Raw genomic sequence first — 20,170 nt, 5'->3', positions numbered from 1 at the left:
CGGGCCCGAAGCCCCAGCGCTTAGAGGCGTGTGTTAGATTTCGTTGCGCAAACCACATCACGCTGGAGCAACGCCACGCAGTGACAGTGGCGGAATTCATCGGAAGAATGACGTCGGGGGACCTCGAACCAAACAGTCATCATTCTGCACCGTACCGTACTGCGCGTGGAATGCGTCCGCCCTGCCGGGTGTTGTTGCGAGATTGTGGAGCAAACCTTCGCAACGGGTGAAGATTTCGGGAGACCCAAAAAAGACAGAAGCGTGTGGCATCCAGTAAGGAGATCAGTGTGGCCGTGATTAAAGTGACAAGCACAAGTTGAAAACAGATGTGCGTTGTGTGTATCAAAGCAATCCACGATCACAGTGATGGTGAATCGGTAATCGAATTCTCGTTAGCTAGTAGTCGACGATTTGAAGTGTACGTCATCTCTGCTCTCAAGTGTGTATGTGTGTGAGTATGAGTTACACGATTACTTGAGGATCCTTGAGTGTAGTGCAAAAGTGCGTTCCAATTCGCATCGTCTCGGATTGGAAGCTAATTAAATAAGCGTATTTTGTGACACGAACGTCGAAGCTGTCGAAGCACTGGCACACGGGCAGCTCTCGACAATGATCAATTAAATGGAAAGGGTAAGGTGCTTGTGATAAGATTATCTTTTTCTTCCCTTTCGCTGATTATGTCAATTGTTTTGATAACAAAGCAGCATTTACTAGTAACTCATTTTGCCCATCGGGCTTTGTGTATTTCGAGTTCAACTCATTGTAATATTATTAATTTAGTTCTGAAGGGTAAAGAGACGATCGATTGACGCACTGTGCGAGATGAATCCACACGTGCTCGTCACTACCTTTCGAATGCGCGTGATCCTAAACCTGACGTTAGGGTTTTGTTGTTGGTCGGTTGCTCTCTCTTATCAGTATTTGGGCTGGGCGATGAACTATTTGCGGATCTGGAAGCTATCGTTTACGACGGGGTGTGGAATGTATGTATATCGTAGCCTTGTTTACCCTTCCCTCGGGGAAGAACCCGGTTCCCGCCAGGCAAGAAATTATCGATAATGTTATAAAATATAACAAAACTCCTGCAACATTGGGCTGTTGTGGTGTGTAGCGGCAATAATCTGCTACGGTGTAAAGATATGCTCTCTCAACTGCATGTTTTCTTTATCAAAGAAAAGAAGTATTGGCAATAAAGTTTTATACGAAGGGGAAGGAACAATCTCAGGCACAAAAGCTTTTTCTATGGATGGTGCACTTCATGTGAGAATTTTGGGTGTAGATGTAAGTTTGAAGGTTTTTTTTGTATGTAAACTTGCTATTGAAACATTTAATTGTCGTAACTTTCTTAACTTAACTCAGATAATGTATCAAATCATGTTTGTCTGCGTTTGCTACGTGATCTCCTTGCTTGGGAAAGGTCAGGTGCCAGCCTGTTCCTTTCTGTCATTCTGGCCACTCCCTGGGGGTGAGTGCAGGCAGAAGTAAAATAGTCATTTAATTCAAAAATTAGTGTTTTTTCTGATGTCTCAGATTTCAATACGAATCCTTTGCACCAAATCGTGATCCGATCAACTATATCTCACTTACTAATTTATTTATCAGGCGCCACAACCACTTCGCGGTCTTGATCTGCTGAAGTGTGCTAAATCGCTCACGATTCAATCGCCAATTCATTTTCCCGACCCTTCTAGCGGTCCCCATCACTCCATCTCAATTTGAGCCTCCTATGTCCATGTGGACGATCTAAAATAACTTTACGCGTTGGGTCGTACGGTGTCATTCTCATGACATGACAGACTGCAAAAACTCTTCGGCAAAACTCCCTAGAATACCGACACTGATAAATATATCAGTAGAAATACCAAGCATTTTTTTTATTATTGATAATCGCTTTATAAACAATTTCAAAGACGCGGTTTATGGTTTGATAATTTCTTGAGTTTCTTCTACTGAATACATATGTACAAGTTATGTACATAACTTCACAGGATTGTTTATTACCAAAAAATAATATGATGTAAATGAAGCGTTCCTGCCAAAAAGGTAGTTCTAGTGTTAATATGTCACGATCATTTGGCGACGGTAGACCAAAAATTAAACTAAGTTTTGAAAGTTGTGCAAAGACCCAATGCGTCATTTGTGTCAAAAGCAAGATCCTCAAGAGCCAGAGCGTGTATAAAATGATGCACTATTTTCTTTAATCTTTACATACTAGCATTTTGTCTTGATTCAAAGCTGTCCCGGGTATTGTTTTCAAAGCTTTCTTGATATTTACCTCCGATAAATGCTGTAATTAATAGTTTCTTCAAAGAAAATCAAGCATTTTTTCATAAAATACTCTTCGAGCCAGACACACCAGATGTGTACATGTTTTGCTTCCGTCTATTTTTGTGTGTGGGACTTCCATGTGCATGTTGTCATGATAAGTTCATACAACCGTGTAATGATAGAGGGAATAACCGGCGAGCTAAGTTTAACCTCAGACAGACGCGCAACATGAAAAGATTCCTCACTTGTTGTTTCAAGTGTCGGGTCATTGTAGCAGGATTGAATCTGCGCACCGGTTACAACAATTGCATTGATGCTTACCATAAGACATGCAAGTGGTGCGAGTCTCGCCACGTGGTGTAATGAAAATATTCCTTTTCCTGTACTTATATTCTCAGTCTTCCCGAAGGGGTTTTTTTTTATGTCAGAAAGAGGCCAAGCATCATAGTAACATCATATTTGCAAAATCGGCGTGCCTTTTGATGCATTGGAAAACAATTGTTTGTGATAGCATGGGAGGAAGATGATTGTTTCTGGATGTTCTCACTTCCGTCTGGTATGTGTGGTCACGAGACGACTAGTCGGCGATCGTAGCGTAGGATGTCTGCCCTTCTGGAGCATGAAACAACACATCCGATCGTAGCGCGTGGTGTGTTGCCTATCGGAACCATACGCGAGCGAATTTATTTTTAGCGTATATTGTTAATGCTGACTGGTGCTGTAGTGTAATCCATCAAACGAATGTATTTGCCCATCGAACTTCAAAAGACCCCGTGTGAAACGGTTCCGCAGACAGTGGAATAACATCTCGCTCCACTGTCATTTGGAACTGGTCGCCCATAAACGAGCGGTAGTAAATCCGTTCAATCTAATCGCATCGGACAGTTTCGTACTGCTGGATGACATTTCACGTGACGTTTGTGAACCTCGCTATCGCGCCCTGAGCAAGGCGCGCGAATTAGTCCCTTAAGCCAATTCTCCCGTCGGTAATCTTATCAAGTAAACCCTTAAGTTCGCGCCCCACTCGCGCTGATAAGATTACGGATGTGCCGCAGTACCAATTGCAAACCTGGCCATCCCGGCAGGTCGTATATAAACGACGGAACTACCTTCATAATGTCTTTACTTGCGAACGTTTCTGCACCGGCCAGAGCAACAGCGCGCATCGCTTCCCAGCAGCGTACGACGCCGCAACGCACGCTCTTCCGGCGGGAAGAGGCATTTTGATCCGGTTTCTCGTTTTTATGATACCATGAGCAAACTTTTGTTTATGATTCACCCGTTTAGTGTGTGCTGTTTGCAGATTGCTGTACGGCGTGCAATAAACTTGCTTGTCACTTGCTTTCGCCTTTCGGTCGATTACACACATTGCCTGTTGGTACAAAATGTTGGAATTTGTGATTTTTATTACGCTTTAGTCAAGATAAGAGCAACGGCGAAAGAATAAACTTTACCAAACGCTTTTTATTTGCACTTGCACTGTCGTTGTTCTGCGACTACTTGACAGCGTGTCGATAGTTTATTTTAAAAGGTGAATTGGGTCTTTGGGTCTAATCGGTGTAGAAAAACCTATCACCACTAGACATCGACGGCGTGTTGGCATATTAAAGGAATCGGATTTGTTTGAGCAAGATAAATATATGGTGGTGGTGTAGGTTTTAAAGACAAGAGCCTGGTAGAGAACATACAAGTTTGTTAGAAAATTGGGAAATACTTCAATGAACATTTAACAATGCGTCAGTTTTGAAATGCGGTTAGACCTTACTAGAATATTAAACACTTTAGAAGAACCTGTAGCAAATTACTTACTTGATGGTAGTTACATCAATATCCATTTCGTCATTCATGAAGAATGGCTAGGTCTCATTGATCGATATCGATTTCCAAACTAACAAAAATAAGTTCTTGTAGATAAGAGGAACTTCAAATTGATTCTTTGGTAAGCTTAGCGAGTTCTTTTTTAAACAGATGACAGGGATTAACTCTCGAGAACTAGGGCGTTTACTAATGTGAGAGCAGCGCTCTTGGTACACATGGCTCGCATTCGTTACCTCTCTTTTGAGAATTGGGCGAAATAGTTACCCCAGCAGCTAGACGACAAAATGCTAGAACTAACTGACATAATGCTGTATGCTTCTGTCATCCTCCAGCCCTCTCTCCGCTGTAGCTGAGGGAGATGCTGAAGGTATGCCTCAAGAATTCCAGATCAAGACAAATTTTCTATTTGTCAAAGTCTCTGACAGTGATAATGTGGAGGTTAAGGAGAATCTTGTATCAGTTCGAGGGGTTTATGGCAGGATAACGATCTCGAGATGGTTGATTAATTCTAAGTAGTGTTGGGTGAATCTGAGTCACTTTCAAGAATAGGATAGAATCTCTTCGACCTGAATAAATGAGTCCGAGTGTATATTTCAAAAATGCATGAATCCTCTAAGACTCATAACATCATCCAAGATTTATGACCTCTGCCTCATAAATCTTGTTTGTCATGCAATCCCCCTGCGGTCTTTAGTTGTCAAAAACTATCATTCCGCATGAAGTACCCAAGGGACATGATCCGCCACTGCTCTGAGGATTCACGAATCTGTTGAAATTCGATTCCTGATTTGAATGACTTCTCACTGAACGTTCACATCAATGATTCTTCTCAAAAGATCCATTATGCACAACACAAGTTCTTACCATAGTTTTCCAATCTGGTTCCGACAACTTCCAATTCAATTCCGACTCAATTAATTGATCTTCTTAGAGAAGATGAATTCAAAATGATAGAAGAACAGATATTCGTAAATGACTGAACTTGATCTAAAATGTTCTGCTGTGGAACGAAACCTAAAGATGGCGTGTGGGGGACACTGATGTTTTTTGCCTATTTCTACATCTGACAGTTGATGGTGGCAACTCTACCGATTCAATTCTCAATTGACTTATTCAGCTTTTAATAATTTAGACAGGCGGATCAAGACTGACAATCTTAACCAAAAAGGATAATATGTGCTGGAGTTGATAATGATGCGATGCTGAATTCATGTCCTATTCCCAAACAAGCTATATCCAGTGATCTGATCTGTTTGACACGAGATGTAGAAGGGTGTGTGTCAAATGAAATTAAGCTCCGGCGAACGGACTGTGGAACTTTGAAAACAATTAGTGACCTTGATCGTATACCTGATCTTGTGCAGCATGTGCACCAAGCGTTCGGCTATTAGATTCTTCCCAAAAAAGCTAAAAAAAACACACCAAGATAAATAACCAAGTGTCCGATGGACACACACATCATCTTGTAAACATCTATCGGTGTCCTATCAAAATATGCACCGGGCGGGTGATAACGTTCGAAGGCTTCGCTTACAGGGGAAAAAAAAAACTATTGGTCTTACCTGTCAGGACCATTTCTATGTAGGGGTTCCTTAGTCGTTAGCAAACTGTGCTAAATCGTTTGGGTCCTTTCTAGACGCTCTGCCAAATAGAACTGTAACCGAAACCGTAAGGCTCCTCACTATGAATGTTTCCACGTAGTAAGTTTTTGCTTCCTTCTTTCTCGTATCCTAAACATACTGTACCTCGCAACGTTCATCCTGTAGCTCGCAGGATATCTATACAGAGTTGACCTGCAAGAAAAGTAAACACCGAACCGAGCCACATTCTATGCCTGGTTTGGGTTTTTTTTTTCGCCCCGGAAAAACTGTACCCTGTGCCTTAAAAAGCCTTAAAAAAAGAAATACCCGCGATTGCTCTTTGCTGCCCTTAACAAACTGTACCTCTTCGCCCTACCTACCCGCCTGGTGGCAACCTTTATCAAGTGGCTCTGCAACAACGAACGCGTGGTAGTATTGCTTAAGAAGTGTCGTTGGTAGGTTGTGTTGTGCCGTACGCTCCGCTTGCAAAGTGAACCAAGTGCTGTGGTACAACCATAAAAGGCCAAGCCATTCTGTTAGAATAGAGAGAAAGAGTGATCAAATGACATAAACGACGGCAGATAAAATCTACCACTGATCGTAGCGTTATCGTAGTTGTGTTAGAATGTGTTGTTTTGTTTGTTAAAAGTGTTGTAACAATTGTGTTGATTATTTTGAAGAAGATCGTATCAGGTAGCTTGATTCTTTTTTATGTTTTCATGTGAAATGTGTCTACCCTCTACTTACCACACATGTTATAAAGCGCGTTTCTGTCTATGTTATGTGCGCCTTATTGACGTTATAAGCTAAATATTTCTAATTCTTATGACTTGTTCAAGATAAAGGATAGAATAAAAGGGACCTTGTTTTGTATATCCTCAGTACGATTGTATTTGGATCGTTCGGAAATGAAACTTTCATGCCTGTTGCAGATCATTTCACACGTAACTAGTAAAGGCAACATGTTGATGATCATTTTTTTTTTTTCTGTAGTTCACTTGCATATGGAATGAAAATTGGTCAATAGATCCTTCCGATCCCAACCACTTGTAGCCTTTCCCAATACATATTACAACCAGATGTCGGGATAATTGAGTCGAGAAGCATAAAAACATCGCCCAAAAGGATGTGTGAAACGATGACCAGAAACGATTGTGAGGCAGTGAAGTGCTTGGGAAAAGAAGTTCTATGGGTGGGCAGTAACATGTATGTGACTTTAGCATATTGCTTCATTGCAACACCCCACACGTAGTGTGGCTGTGGACATGAATGAAACGCTGTTCGTGTGACAATGTTATGCCTTCATGTGTTACCACTTGGTGTCGGTGTCAGTAGGCAGTGTACTTGCAGATATACAGGAACTTTCAACTGTGAAGAGAGTGTCCTTTGCTTGAATGATTTCCTCTATGATCAAACCGATCACGAGATGGAAACCTTAAACCAATGGATGAACTCAATAAACTTAGAATAATTTTTTTAAAAATTTATAGGATATAGTTACGATAAGTTTTTAACTTCTTTTCATGGTGTAAGCTTTAAACTGTAGCTTCTGTGTGATAATTGAAAGATAATTGGTGTGATCATCACCTAAAAATCTTGTTCCTCATCATCAATGCTGATGCCAAACGGCCGGGACGAAAAGGGTTTCGGCTTCCGATCAGCTTTTTAAAGCTTGGATCGGATCAGAATATCTGTTCCACCATCCGCTTTTCATCGGTGATTTCTTGTCCTCAGGAGTCCTGCTTCTTCTCGTGCCTTGGCGTTTGGTCTAACACTCAAAATGCTGTACATCATGCCTCATCGAAGTTACCTTTATAAGCCATTATATTATTGGCATTTATTAGAAATGAATTTAATGCAGGGTTTTACATTTTAGTTTTCACTGGCAGCACACCGTCAGTCACCGGCGCACATTTTTGGCGGCGCACACATCAAATATATTCTAAGTATTTCAACTAACGTGTGCCTTTAAAAATGTATTGGTTTTGAGAGACAATTGAAACAAAGAATAATAATGATAAAGTATGATAAAATTATATGTTTAATAAACGTTATAAACGAAGCCTCGACTCTGAGCGGCTTTGCACCAGTTGGGATGCAGACCCTTTGGATACACTATGCCGAGGATACTTAACGCATACCTTGCATATCTTTAGGCGTTTATCTCCAGAGATATCCATACGGCGTCAATCTCATACGGCGTCAAGCCAATAATCAACATATCCTGAGTAAAACTACCTAATAATATAAAAAAAACCTATTAGTTTATAAATTGTGAATGAAATTCAAATATTCATTATGATAATTATTGCATGGGCTGTAAACGAAGTTGATTCATTATCACGCGCAAAACAAAGATAAAATGTTAATAATCATAAAAGGTTTAATTAGCTCTACATACAGCCTAACAGCCGAACCAATGATGTATCAGTTAAGAAAATTGGAAGAAATGTAACAAACGTCATTAAGTCAGTTTTATGCAAAAAATAAAACATGAGAAGCTCTTATCCTAATTTTAATTTATCTCATCCGAATTTTAAACGACGAAAAAAATCGTACATTCCATGTTGAATCCTAACAGACTGGTAGACTTCCCTTTCATTCCCTTCCGAAATCCGTTGCAATTACTCCTCCGTTTGTTGGTTGCATATAACTACCACATCATGTTACAGACATTCTGTGTTTTTTATGTTGACGGTTACATTTACCCCGCAACGATTTCGTTTAAACAAATGCACCATTCGGTTCTTTTGCTCGTCCACAATGCGACGCTTTGTGTGCGTCACCCAGCATCCTCACGGCCCACAAAGAATGCGTCCAAATGCAGGGTACGATCCAGCGCGTACTCAAATAATGCGCGTAATGTGGAGTTACAGTTCCCAATTATAATTTATGCCCCCAACACTGCCTTAGGAATCGATATTTGAAAGGCAGAAGCATCGGGCATGAGGAACCGGACACAAAAAAGAAACAAAGAACATCACAGCGGTGGAGACGTCGACGGGTCGAAGAGTCGATGGCTCGAGTGATGGGAAGCGGTTCGATGTACTGCTTAATTGTTACAAACTTTGAATCAGTTGTTAATATTACATTGTTAGCTGCAACGGCCATAAACGCGGATGTACATAGATTTTTGTTAGTCACGGGTGTGCTACAGAGGAAAGACTGGTCATGTTTGCTGTGGGACGTTTTTATTTCTCCGATACCAAACTTAAATGTTAATTGCTGCGGACAGATTTTGGTGCTACACGCTGAATGGTTGAATGTGTTCGCCTCGTGAAGGAACTAGGAACCGCTTAGTGTGCCCGTGGCATGTGGAGTGTTTCCACTTTGTTAGAACGGGTTAGTTGCGGCAGACGCAGACGGCCTTGCTGTTGCAGTATCCGCCACGGTAGCGACGGGCGATGCAGTGGGCGGCACAAAGGCTGCTGCCAACGCCGAACCCACTGGCCAGATCGCAGGTTGCCCGCTTGGCCCGATAGTTTTCGACCGCAGCATGATGCGTCTCCTCGGGCAGCTCATCCACTAGTGAAGGGACCAGGGAAGTATAGAACCGAAAATCTTTGGCCTGGGGGAGATGCCGGGTAATAAAATTACTTACGGAGAGTGTTCAAACTGGCAAGCTGCTCCTCGGGAGCTGCCTGAACGCTGGTATTCTCCAGTGCCGCCAGGACGACCACGACGATGGTACAGATGATCGTTGCACACTTCATGATGTGTTGGGCTTTGGGTGGCAAAGTTTGTCTAGGTTGTTCTCGGTTGAACGCTGGAACTGCTTTTGATTGATCACAGCGGCATCGAAAGGGCTTTTATACTTCCGCCTCTTTAGCGCTTCCCCACCGTGGAAGTGTGAATCCCCGGCCGGGCACGATCGAGATCGACAATATTTGCGTCTTGCGTTCGGTTCGTTTTTCCCACACCGAGGGGATGCACCGGCACGGCAAACGATGAAGCGCATTCACGTTTACCACAGGTCGTCGACGTGGTCGACGTCGTCGTCGCGCAGTTTCCTTGCAAAACCATTATCAATCATTGCCCGGTACTGTTTACCGGGCTGTAATGTTTGGTTTTGTAAAATGTGCTTTCGATGTTAAATTAATTAACACCAGTCGTCGGTGTGATCGGCTGGTGAGAGTGAGAGTCCCGTTCAATATCCGATGAGTTATTTGTCCTTAGAACAGCTCGTCCTGTGATTGCGATAGCATGAGCGATAAACATACGCCTGGAGACAAAGAAAAGTCGCCGGTCTGAGAGAACGGAGGGGGTAGAGTTATCATCATTTGTTATCATTTAGCAAAGTTATATCGCAATTTGTAATTTATTACAACTGTTCTCTTCTTTTGTTCGCAATGAAACCGGAGTAAAAGCTTTTCTTTTAGTTTAAAAAGTACAATTTTGTTCGAAATAAGTGACTATCTGTGACTTTAAAACATTGAATTTAAAGTGTTTGTGTCTAATAATTGGAAACGGGTTTGAATTTAATTTATCTTTGTATATTTACTTTATTAATTTATTTTCATTTAGATTTAAAATATGGGGCGGCCCGGTGGCATGATGGTAGCGGCGCCGGTCTTCACACGAACGGACTGGACCAAAATCCGATCCGGGCCAATCCCCCGTAGCAAGGACTGACTATCCGGCTACGTGGTTAAATAAGTCGATACGGCCAGGTCTTTCTAACGAAAAAAAAAGTTTTTAAATATAGTTTAATTATTAATTATTTATTTAAAAAAAATAGCTTTATTTAAGTTATATCTAGTAGGGAAATACAGCTAATTTATGGCTATAGGTAAAAGCATTTGTTCGTTTAGTTTTTAGGAGTTAAATAAATTGAAGTCAATAGTGTTTACTTACTTTAGGCAATAAATTGTTTATTCTCAGTTAGAACGGCCTGGCCGTATCGACTTATTTTGTCACGTAGCAGAATCGTCCTTGCCACGGGGAAACGGTCAGGCTGGGATTTTGGTCCGGTCCGATCGTGTCAAGACCGTCGCCGCTACCATTATGCCACCGTGTGCCGCCCATGATAATGATAATGGAATTGCTTAAAACACATACAATTTGTTCCTTTTTGTTAGAAAAAAAAACGCATAAAGCGTAATTTTGGAGTTCCACTAAACGAGAGTTCTAACGGAAAGTAGGGTTCGTGCGTTCGTTACTATTGAGATTGTAAACGGGAAGATTTATCACAAGGAGTGTCTACAGATGCGTCTGTTTCTTCATGAAGGCAACATGAAGGCTTTACGCGTCTATAGGTTAGTTGTTGAATTTGACGAAAGTCGCAAGGCTTTCGATAGGTGGCTTAAGTTCATGGTGGACCTCGTGGCAAGTTGAATTTAGCTAGTCTTGTAAGGCACACTCGTCTAGATAGAAATGTATAATCCTTATAGACGACTTTAAAAATGCAATCACCTGTTCAATGTGAACAAAACCTCTGCTTTAACTTCACTTAATTCAACCTAATTAGAACTATCCGGTACTTGTCGCTTCGGGGGATCAAGATCCGTTCTTCGCAGGTGATGAATATCTAGCAATGGGTAAATAGAATCAAGAAAACCCAAAAATGAGAGTATCCTGAAGCTCGCGATAAAAAAATATAACTTACTGATAATGCTATATGAGTGTTCATGGACGAAGGCATCCTTGCTATTGCCCATTCAACTGACTATTGAGATATCGATAGCTAGAGAACGAATAAATCCTTCCCAGTCTCGGTTACCTTTGAGTAAACAGTCCAAATCACATCATATCATAATTGCCCACATTTGGATAGATGTAGAAGAGAAAAGATACTACAACTCCTTTTTTTGTAGATTGTAGATTTGTAGATTCACAATTGAACTGCCAACAGCCAAACACGAGATGCACATTATCAGCTGTACAATTGCATTTTTTGTTGCGCAATTCGTCTGTACGGTACGGATCGATGCTCGAGTGCACACTTCACCGTCAATCAGGGGCCCTGCAAAAGTGTCCCACTTGACCTGTGTGTTTGCTTTATGTAATGGATTGTGATATTACTCGGGTGTTTTGTAACGATATATCATGTACCGCATTATGTTAGATTAACAACCAGTTAAACTTCCGATTGATTAGAACCGCTGCACTGCTCTGGGGTGCATATTTAAATTGGGCCGGTCGAACTCATTTCTGTGTTCAAACTCCTGAATTTCTATCGATAAACAATTAATAATTCTACCAAAAAAAAAAACCGCAACTCAACCCACAAAGGCTTTATTAATAGAATGGAAAACGTCGTAGCATTAACCACCAACCGGACAAAGGGTCATCATACGAGTCCTCCCGACGGCGGCCCCTGGTTTGTTGCATCCGGATAATAATAATAATAATTTACCACTACTTCCCTCCTCGACCAGGTTGAGGCTGGTCAGGATACCCACATATGGTAAGCAGCAGCTTCGGATACGGTCGCATGTGGCGTGTGTTCAATCACTTCTCTCCTTGCGGTTGGAGCACACTCCAACAACGCGGGGACAATTATCCTATTTTACCGCTCGTTTAGCTTGGGGCCACACCGGGCGTATGCGGGAGCCGTTCTAATGTTCTGACGTGGCGCAATACCGCTGGTGGTTTGGTCCCGTTGGCAACGGTAAAGGACACGTCGGTTTCGACCGTACGGACCAACAGCACGCGCGTAGAACGATATGAAGCGCGAAACAGTTCACCTCGTGTTTTGTGCGTACTGCGAGGTGCCGGGTTGGCTCGGTTTGTCCTAACTTGTACGCTGTCCGTGCCTTAACAGGTGTTTTCGAAGCGGTGCTGCAATAGTGAGAGAGATTTCCGATATTTATTACGCTTGTGAGAGTGTAGTTATACGAGGCAGAACTATTTATCGAACGAAGTTTCGTGTTATTGTTAAGAATTGTAAGACTGATTGATTGACATCGCTAAGCCTTTACAAGGTGTGTATCCTTAATTTTCTTACCATTTTACGTACAACATGCTAAAGTTTAGGGCGAAATCGTTGGCACCGTGGTAGTGATGACGCCAGTATTCACGCGGATTAGATTGGAGATTTCTCCTCCGCTCCTCCGGCAACAGAGCTAACGAGGTTGTTAAGCCTCGTTAAGCAAAAAGACTTTAAAATCAAGGAAATTATAGTGCCCCAGTATCCTGGATAAAGCGCTTTATCGCGAAATTTCGGCCGAAATCCACAAAATCGGAACCTTGATTAGTAGAGATCCCATTGACTTATTTACGGGGGACCTTTACCGTTACGGGTTCTCTCGCCCCTTTAATAACAAACACTCCCATCTATGAAGTAACTGGACAAAAATAGATCACACCGCAGCTTGTGGGTTGGAAGGGATAGATAAAGTTATATCCACCAAACCAAGCACGATTTGGCACGGCACTATCTTATCGCGTGTTGCACTTATCCCCGGGACGCTTAACGCTTCTGTCTAATCGTTAATCGTTCGGCTTTCAGATAGACAAACTTACCTTAGCGGACGTGAACAGCCTAGTCTATGTGTAGCTTCATGCCGGTACGTTTCGCTGCACAACCTCCCAGACCCAATCCGTATCCGGACCGTCCATTTTTTATTGTTGTTGCGGTGCCCATGTGTGGTGGATTCGATTTATCGGAAATCAAACGGGTGCACTGTTGTCACTATGCCACCGGACAAGGACAGTCGATCGACTGTGGTGCGATGGTCGAAGTACTGCTGCTGCTGGACCACAACTATCCTGCATGAGTCTAGTGTGCGTTGCCTTCGAGCAATCGGTAATGATGGTTGGTGGACGACGGTGCGGGGTAAATAGGCTCAAGTGTGAAGAATGTGTGGAAAAACTTTGAATTCTTTATGACGAATTTAAAATCAAAGACCAGTTGCCCTATGTTGCATGGGTGTGGGCTGTGTGCAAATCATGTCTGTTTCATATTTAATGATGATGATTGCGATGATGGGATTGGGTATTAGTATGAAGACGTTGTTTTGAGGAACGCACTAATGCAGTGCTCAATGAAGCTTCAAAGCAGAGTCATCAACATATATCAGAATTGTTTTCAAGAATGAGTTATTAATACTAAGCTAATCGTATAGTAAACTTGGAGGGTACAATGAGAATTTACAAAGCTTAATAAGCTTCTTGAGGTTCAATATAACTTTCTAAAGTTTTGAGTTTAAGTTTTTTTCCAAAAGAATCTGTATGGATTGCTAAAGATTAATGAGTTTTTGAAGACTCAATATTAGTTTCTAAAGGTTTATAAATCTCTGAAGATTCAATTGGAATTTCTGAACCTCTGAAGATTAAAGATGAATATCGGAAGGCTCATGAATCGCTGAAGATTCCATATGAATATTTAAGATTCATCAATATCTGAAGATTCAATTTGAATATCTGAAAGGCCATGAACCCTCAACGATTCATTGTGTTTACTCATTGTTTCGTTGTTGTTTTTTTCACAAAGTCATTGCTCCTTAGAGCCCCTGGAATCTTCATCATCGAGATTGAGAGTCATTCATTCGATTCAGAATTAAGTTCATGAACCTGAATCAGATACATTCACCGCTGGAATTACATGTCAACAACCGTATGTTAAAAGTATGATTAGAACCTAATTGAACTCTCTCTCTGTTCCATTTTCGTTTCACCCCAGATCTAAAGTGAAAAATTATGCGTAAAAAGTTCGTCCAGACGCTGGCAGCCCAGCAGCTCGAACTTTCCAGCCACATACGACCGCACGATATGGAGGTAGAAAAGGAGTCGCCCCGTGCACAGCAGCAGCAGCAGCGTACCCAGTCTGGCAGCGGGCCGGAAGATGTGATCGAAATCATGGATGACGATCAGGAGGTGGAATTGATGATGGAACGCCACAGGAAATATCATCCACGGAAGTACGTAAACCTGCAGCAACCGACGTCAAAGGTGTATTACGACAAGATCGATGCGGTGAACCCATCGCCTGCACTGGATAAGGAGGATCACGACATGGAGGAGGAGGAGGACGAGGATAAGCTGGTGGTGATCGATTGTGCGAAGGAAGGCACACAAACCAAGGAACCCAACAATAACAGTGTGAGCGCACCGAACGAAAATTACACGACGCTTGACAGCAATGGTGAACTGGCTGGTCCTATCAGCCTGCCTTCGGAACCGAAAGATGCGCCATCGGGTCGCGCACAGTCAGACGATCGCAAAACTGCACCCAGCTACAATTGGCATGTACCGCAGAATGGTGGGAAACATGCGGAACTAAGGCAGCATATCCTTCAGCAAAGGCTAAAGATGTTGCACTCGCGACCGGACACACCGGCACCGATTATGTTCCAGAAGCAACAGCAGCAGTATGGTCCCCCGAACTATCAACGTTCCCAACGACCACATCCTTACGAGCGGCAAACGAGCAGTGCCTGCAGCACGACTTCAACTCCCAGCTACAGTGCGCCACTGCTGCATGATGGGAGAAATACTGCCATACCACACCCACGTGCTTCACAGCCGCCGGGTTTACCAGCGGTTGGTGGAATCGCACCCGGGATTAGTTTAGGTACCGGAGAAGGGAGGTAAGTGTGTTGGGATCGCAATGCAACTGCCTGACTCGTAACTACTAATTGTTGTGTCTTCTCTACCCGTATTGCAGAAAATCAGCATTCTCAACACCTCAAGAAAAGAGACACCATGATGCGGCTATGATGCCGCCCCCGACACTCACCGGGATGGCTGGATCGGCTAGCAGTGTCGCTATAGCACCACGCACACCCTTCTACCATCCGTACGTGCCTCCGTACCATTATTCGGCGTACGGTGCCAGCACGCCAACCGCTAGCACCTACCAAACGCTGGAAGAATGGTACCGTGCGGGCTATCCTGCGCCACATCTGCTATCGCCTACCGAGCTGCAATACTACTATCACTGCTATCTCAGCAAAATCGTCTTTTCCGCTCCCGGGTATCATGCGCACGATCAACACTACCGGGACTATTCGACGCTGGCAATGACGCCCGGGACTGGTACCGCTTACTATCCACCGCCACAGTACGGATTTCTTAAATCTGCTGCCAACAGTGCTGTTATTGCGCCTCCTACACCCAATGTTGCTGTTCTTTCTTCTACTGCCGTTGGTGTTGATCCTGCCGTTGGTGGTGTTACAACCGTTCCCTCTGCATATCCTGCACATCAACCGATCGATTTTTCACCGTACAATGACCGTAACGTGCCATCACTAAGTGCTGGGTAAGTGTTTGCTTAGTAGTGAGAATGTTCAAGTAACTTTCTTTCTGTATTGTTGCCTGTATTATTCTTATTGGTAATAGGGTTCTTTCACTAGTTTTTGTGATTTACTATTGTATTTTACGTGTGTTTAATGCCTTTTCTTGGTGAACGTCTAATCAATAATATAAAATCCAAAAGATTATTCTCCGTTAATCCTGTTTGCATGCCTTGTTTAGTTGTATTTTATTTCTATTAAAAGTCTACCATATGATGGTTGCACTAGTCTTACCTTGAGTCAAAATCTAGGTGTAGTGTAATATTTGTGTAAGATTTATGTTAATACCCCATTCTTTAGTAAATAATACTACATTGTTTAAGCTTAATTGTTTCAATACAAGTAATATGCATGGATTAAGGCAGTTTTAAAGACATGAATAAGTTTGATTTTTATAAATAAAACCCCAAACAAGTTAAACAAGTTAAAATAATAATGTAGTAAACATTGTGCCGCTGTACAAATGCGGCACCACAACCAAACGCGCTTTGCGTGTGTATTGCGGATTGCATACATTGCAGGGATTTCTTTGCACAGTGGGCTAGTGTGGGAGGTGTACTGGGTCGTTTTATAATTTAAAAAAATTGTTGCTGAATATTGTATTTAAAATTTAAAAAAAATATTAGAATTTTAACTCATCTAGAATAATAATACAGAACATAAATGTTCGATAATGAATGAATGACCGAGAATGGTTATTAATGTTTTGTTTTTTTTTCAGTTTTCTTCCTACAACGTTGCCATCCGCAACAACGGGAACAACCGTTTCGTCACAGCAGCAACCGTCCCATACAGCATCTTACTCGTCCGTCCCGTCAGCTAAATTGCATTACACGGCGCCACGACCGGAAGCAATACGTCCTACTGTTATTAGTCGTACAGCAGCAACAGTACCACCCGCCAAAGAGTCACCAACTGCTGCGCACACGTCATCGTTAATGTCACCCCCAGCGGCAACTACTATGCCGCCACCACAACAACCAGCGAAGCCATCACAAATGGTACCGTCACCTACTACATCTCTACCGTCTACTCTGCTGTCGCCTACTACATATCTACCATCCTCTATGCTGTCACCTTCAAGCATGCCGTCTCCTACCAGACATCCAGCACCACCACCCAGCATGCCATCACTGTCATCGACTTTGCCGTCACCAACCAGCCAACCACCTGCTAGTACGCCACCTACCAGCATGTCTGCCCCAACACCAATCCTCTCTCCATCCAGTATGATGCCACCACCCAGCAGTCATCCACCGCCCAGTATGCCATCACTGTCCTCTACCATGCCACCACCATCCTCTCCTAGCGCATCCTCACCAAGACGTACTCTGTCGGACATGCCGAAACTGCCACCACCACCATCATTGCCCTCACCAACGGGTGTTCTTGGGAACGAAAGAACAGACCCACGGGCAGATCTACCGCCATCTGTCGGGAAATCCGATGCAAAGCACAACAAAAACCCGATGAGTGATTCCCGGTCGGGCTCTGAAGTGACTGAATCTAATGATCCAAGTGCCATGAAACATCCATCGAAACGATCCATCTCGAACAAACCATCAGGAAACTTTGGAAGCAGATATGAACGGCCTACACCACTACCACCTCCGCCGTCTCCTCCATCTACACCGAAACGTCGAGGTCGGGGTCGTCCTTCAGCGGCATCACACAACAAAGCACCACCATCCCAGGCGGCATCAACACCACCTGCGGGACCGGCTGTCACACAATTGAACCACACGGGCGAACGTAACATTGGCGCCCTGTTGCAGCAAATGCGCCGGGAGATGATGTCCTTTCTGCAACAGCGCCGCTCCGACATCATTAGCACGATGCGCATTTACACGATCGGGCGCATCGATTTCAAGGGTTTTCTGGTGGAGATGAAACGGCACAGTGTCACGTACCGGGACTTTATGCACGTAGCCTTCACGCTGATGCGCCGCTGCGGGTACAGTGGGTTCGCGATGGAACCTCCGGCCGAGCTCGATTACCGGTGGAAGAATCCACCGCAGGAGTTTGCCGATTATTTTGCGAAGAACGAACAGTGCAGCAAACAGTTCGTGGCGGAAAACTTTGACTTTCTGCTGCTGATCGTGGACAATCTGCTGCAGCAGTACTTCGAACCGATGGAGTTCTTTCTGCTGGAGTACGTGCTGGGGTTGCGTGCTAAGTAAGACCCCGAAGGGTGTCGTCCGGGAGGTAGGGAGAGAGAATCAAACAAGACAAGCGGGAAGTCGGAAGTCGGAAGGGACCTTCGCGATAAGCGAGTTAGGTGATCGCGCACTGTAATAAGAATTACAAATGAAGCTTCTTTTTTACGTTTGACCACCCTACATACAATGCTGCTACTTAGTCTTGCTTGCTGCAAAGCTTCGAACGCACTCATGGAGGCTCGAACTATCGAATAATACAAAACATCCTGTCCCTCAACAAGACCCTCCTTGAAACGTAGCTCTCTTCATAGTAGTTTCTTTTCGGTCCCTTTTTTATTCTAAAACGCAATTTAAACCATTGAGTCGGAGAACGTAATTAAGCGTATTATTCTAAAAGTGCCTTATTAGTTAAGCATGTAGTGGTGTGTAGTGCAATGGTTTTACTACAATTAGAACCGTTAAACTTAACTATGATTGTAAGGACTATCTTAGTTTGTAATTTTTAAGTTTTTTGTGTGCTGTTCCTCTAAAAGGAGGAACCCTTATAAAATTGGCTACCAAAGTCATGTAGTACTAAGCAAACTATTAACAAACACACAATAAAGCTAATATTTAAACCCTTTTTTTATTTGATAAGTGTTTTGGCATGATGTTCGGTCCGGGGTTTAAATTATTTTGGTTGTAAGTTAAGTGAAGTAACCATAAGCCATAAGTGAAAGTGTGTTATTAATAGAAAGTGGAAAATAAAAGATAAGTTTTATAGAATATTTTGGTGATTTGTTTTAATCCGCTCACATTGTATCGGCCCTATTCGCGAAAGGTGTGCCCTTCATTATGTCGCTGATACATTAGTGTACTTACCGAATCATAATTTCCCATGTCTCTTCGCTTGTATATCACTACTTCAATGCTCATTATACACAGTTTGGCTTTGATTTGTTTGGATTTTTTTATTCATTTTCTTCCAATAACAGACCATCGCTCCGTTATCTTACTTCTGCAGTAGGGAGAGAAAATAAAACATATTAGTTTGTTAAATTTAGGAGGTTTTCTAGTAATCACGCGCGCACTTTCTTTACGTTTCAAGACGCTCCTTCGCCCGCCTTCGGTTGCGCTAAACACTAACTATAGTAGCCTAAAATGATCTTCCTTCTATTTTGCGTCCAGGAAGCACACAATCTGTCTGGGCCTAGGTGTAGTAGCTGTTTGTGGTAGCGTTGCTTGTTTGCCGCCTACTAGACCAATCGCTTGGCAACCAACCTACGTGTTCGCATCAATGTGCTTGAGAATAGCAAAACCAAAAAGATTAAAAATAACCCTAGGTACTTGATGGGGGATGCATTGTTAGCCTTCTTTGTCCGGTAGCTATTTTTTTCATTTCAAAAAGACAGAATATTATTATTATTAACATTATTATCATTATTACACATTGCTTAAAAATGAAAACATTAACAAAAATGCACAGTATTAAATGCATCTTCCCGGCGAGTGCGGTGACTGCAATACAAGATGATTGTGCAAAACAGATAAACTTCTACAGATATGCAATAGAGACGATCAAATTTCCGTTACTACCAATCATTAAAGTAAAGGCTAAAATGCATCCCCCCTCCAAACGACTCGCGTACCTCAGTGCACGAGGGATTGTAATTTGCTTTTAAGTCAAATGTGTCTGCCTGTCTATCTGCTAAAGTGCACCGATTAAACGTGTGTTAAATGTTTAACTGCCTGCATTGCTTTTGCTATTCCGTCATTAATCTGTATACCGGCTTCCTTCTAATCACAGTGTGTAATGTAATGTATGCAAATGTTTGTTCTTTTACACAACTTTACGCATTTTAACAATAAAGTCCCCCATTGAAGCACGCTTGTCTACGTGCCTGGTCAAAGGATAATGGCTAAACCGAGGCAAAGGAAAAATTTTCAATTGTATTGAAATATTAAAATTTTTGGTGGTCAGAAAATTCGTGCCATTACAATAAAAAAATAGTTATTAGTCCTTTTTTTTAAGAAGAATGCTTCGTTACTAGTTTCAAAAATCATTTTTTCACACCATGCTCACTTTGACCAAGACACCCGACATTGTTCGTTTTTGTTCTGTTTTACAATC

The 20,170-nt window shown here is 42.6% G+C and overlaps 2 protein-coding genes across 2 annotated transcripts; one reads left to right on the top strand and one right to left on the bottom strand.

Annotated features, from left to right (window-relative positions):
- Positions 1 to 9,009: 9,009 nt before the first annotated feature.
- LOC128710417 (defensin) lies at positions 9,010 to 9,382 on the bottom strand. The gene is made up of 2 exons (XM_053805470.1): positions 9,268 to 9,382; positions 9,010 to 9,191 (listed from the first exon to the last, which is right to left on the bottom strand). Exons 1-2 carry the CDS (start codon positions 9,377 to 9,379, stop codon positions 9,010 to 9,012), a joined length of 294 nt encoding a protein of 97 aa, XP_053661445.1. The 5' UTR covers positions 9,380 to 9,382.
- A 4,924-nt stretch (positions 9,383 to 14,306) lies between these two features.
- LOC128709339 (uncharacterized) lies at positions 14,307 to 18,081 on the top strand. Its single transcript, XM_053804337.1, has 3 exons — positions 14,307 to 15,196; positions 15,274 to 15,867; positions 16,623 to 18,081. The coding sequence occupies exons 1-3, from the start codon at positions 14,307 to 14,309 to the stop codon at positions 18,079 to 18,081; spliced, it is 2,943 nt and encodes a 980-aa protein (XP_053660312.1).
- Positions 18,082 to 20,170: the final 2,089 nt, after the last annotated feature.

Source organism: Anopheles marshallii, chromosome 2 (genome assembly GCF_943734725.1).
Source record: "Anopheles marshallii chromosome 2, idAnoMarsDA_429_01, whole genome shotgun sequence".
Taxonomy (NCBI): Eukaryota; Metazoa; Arthropoda; class Insecta; order Diptera; family Culicidae; genus Anopheles; species Anopheles marshallii.
Note: the sequence above shows the minus strand (reverse complement) of the source record. Positions and strands in the feature narration are given on the sequence as shown.

Bases quoted from the DNA above. Each gene is read 5' to 3' on its own strand.
- LOC128710417 (XM_053805470.1), bottom strand. From the start codon at position 9,379: ATGAAGTGTGCAACGATCATCTGTACCATCGTCGTGGTCGTCCTGGCG. The intron at 9,192-9,267 runs GTAAGTAATTTT...TCCCTTCACTAG, and splicing joins TGCCAGTTTGAACACTCTCC to TGGATGAGCTGCCCGAGGAG.
- LOC128709339 (XM_053804337.1), top strand. From the start codon at position 14,307: ATGCGTAAAAAGTTCGTCCAGACGCTGGCAGCCCAGCAGCTCGAACTT. The intron at 15,197-15,273 runs GTAAGTGTGTTG...CCCGTATTGCAG, and splicing joins TTAGGTACCGGAGAAGGGAG to AAAATCAGCATTCTCAACAC. The intron at 15,868-16,622 runs GTAAGTGTTTGC...TTTTTTTTTCAG, and splicing joins GTGCCATCACTAAGTGCTGG to TTTTCTTCCTACAACGTTGC.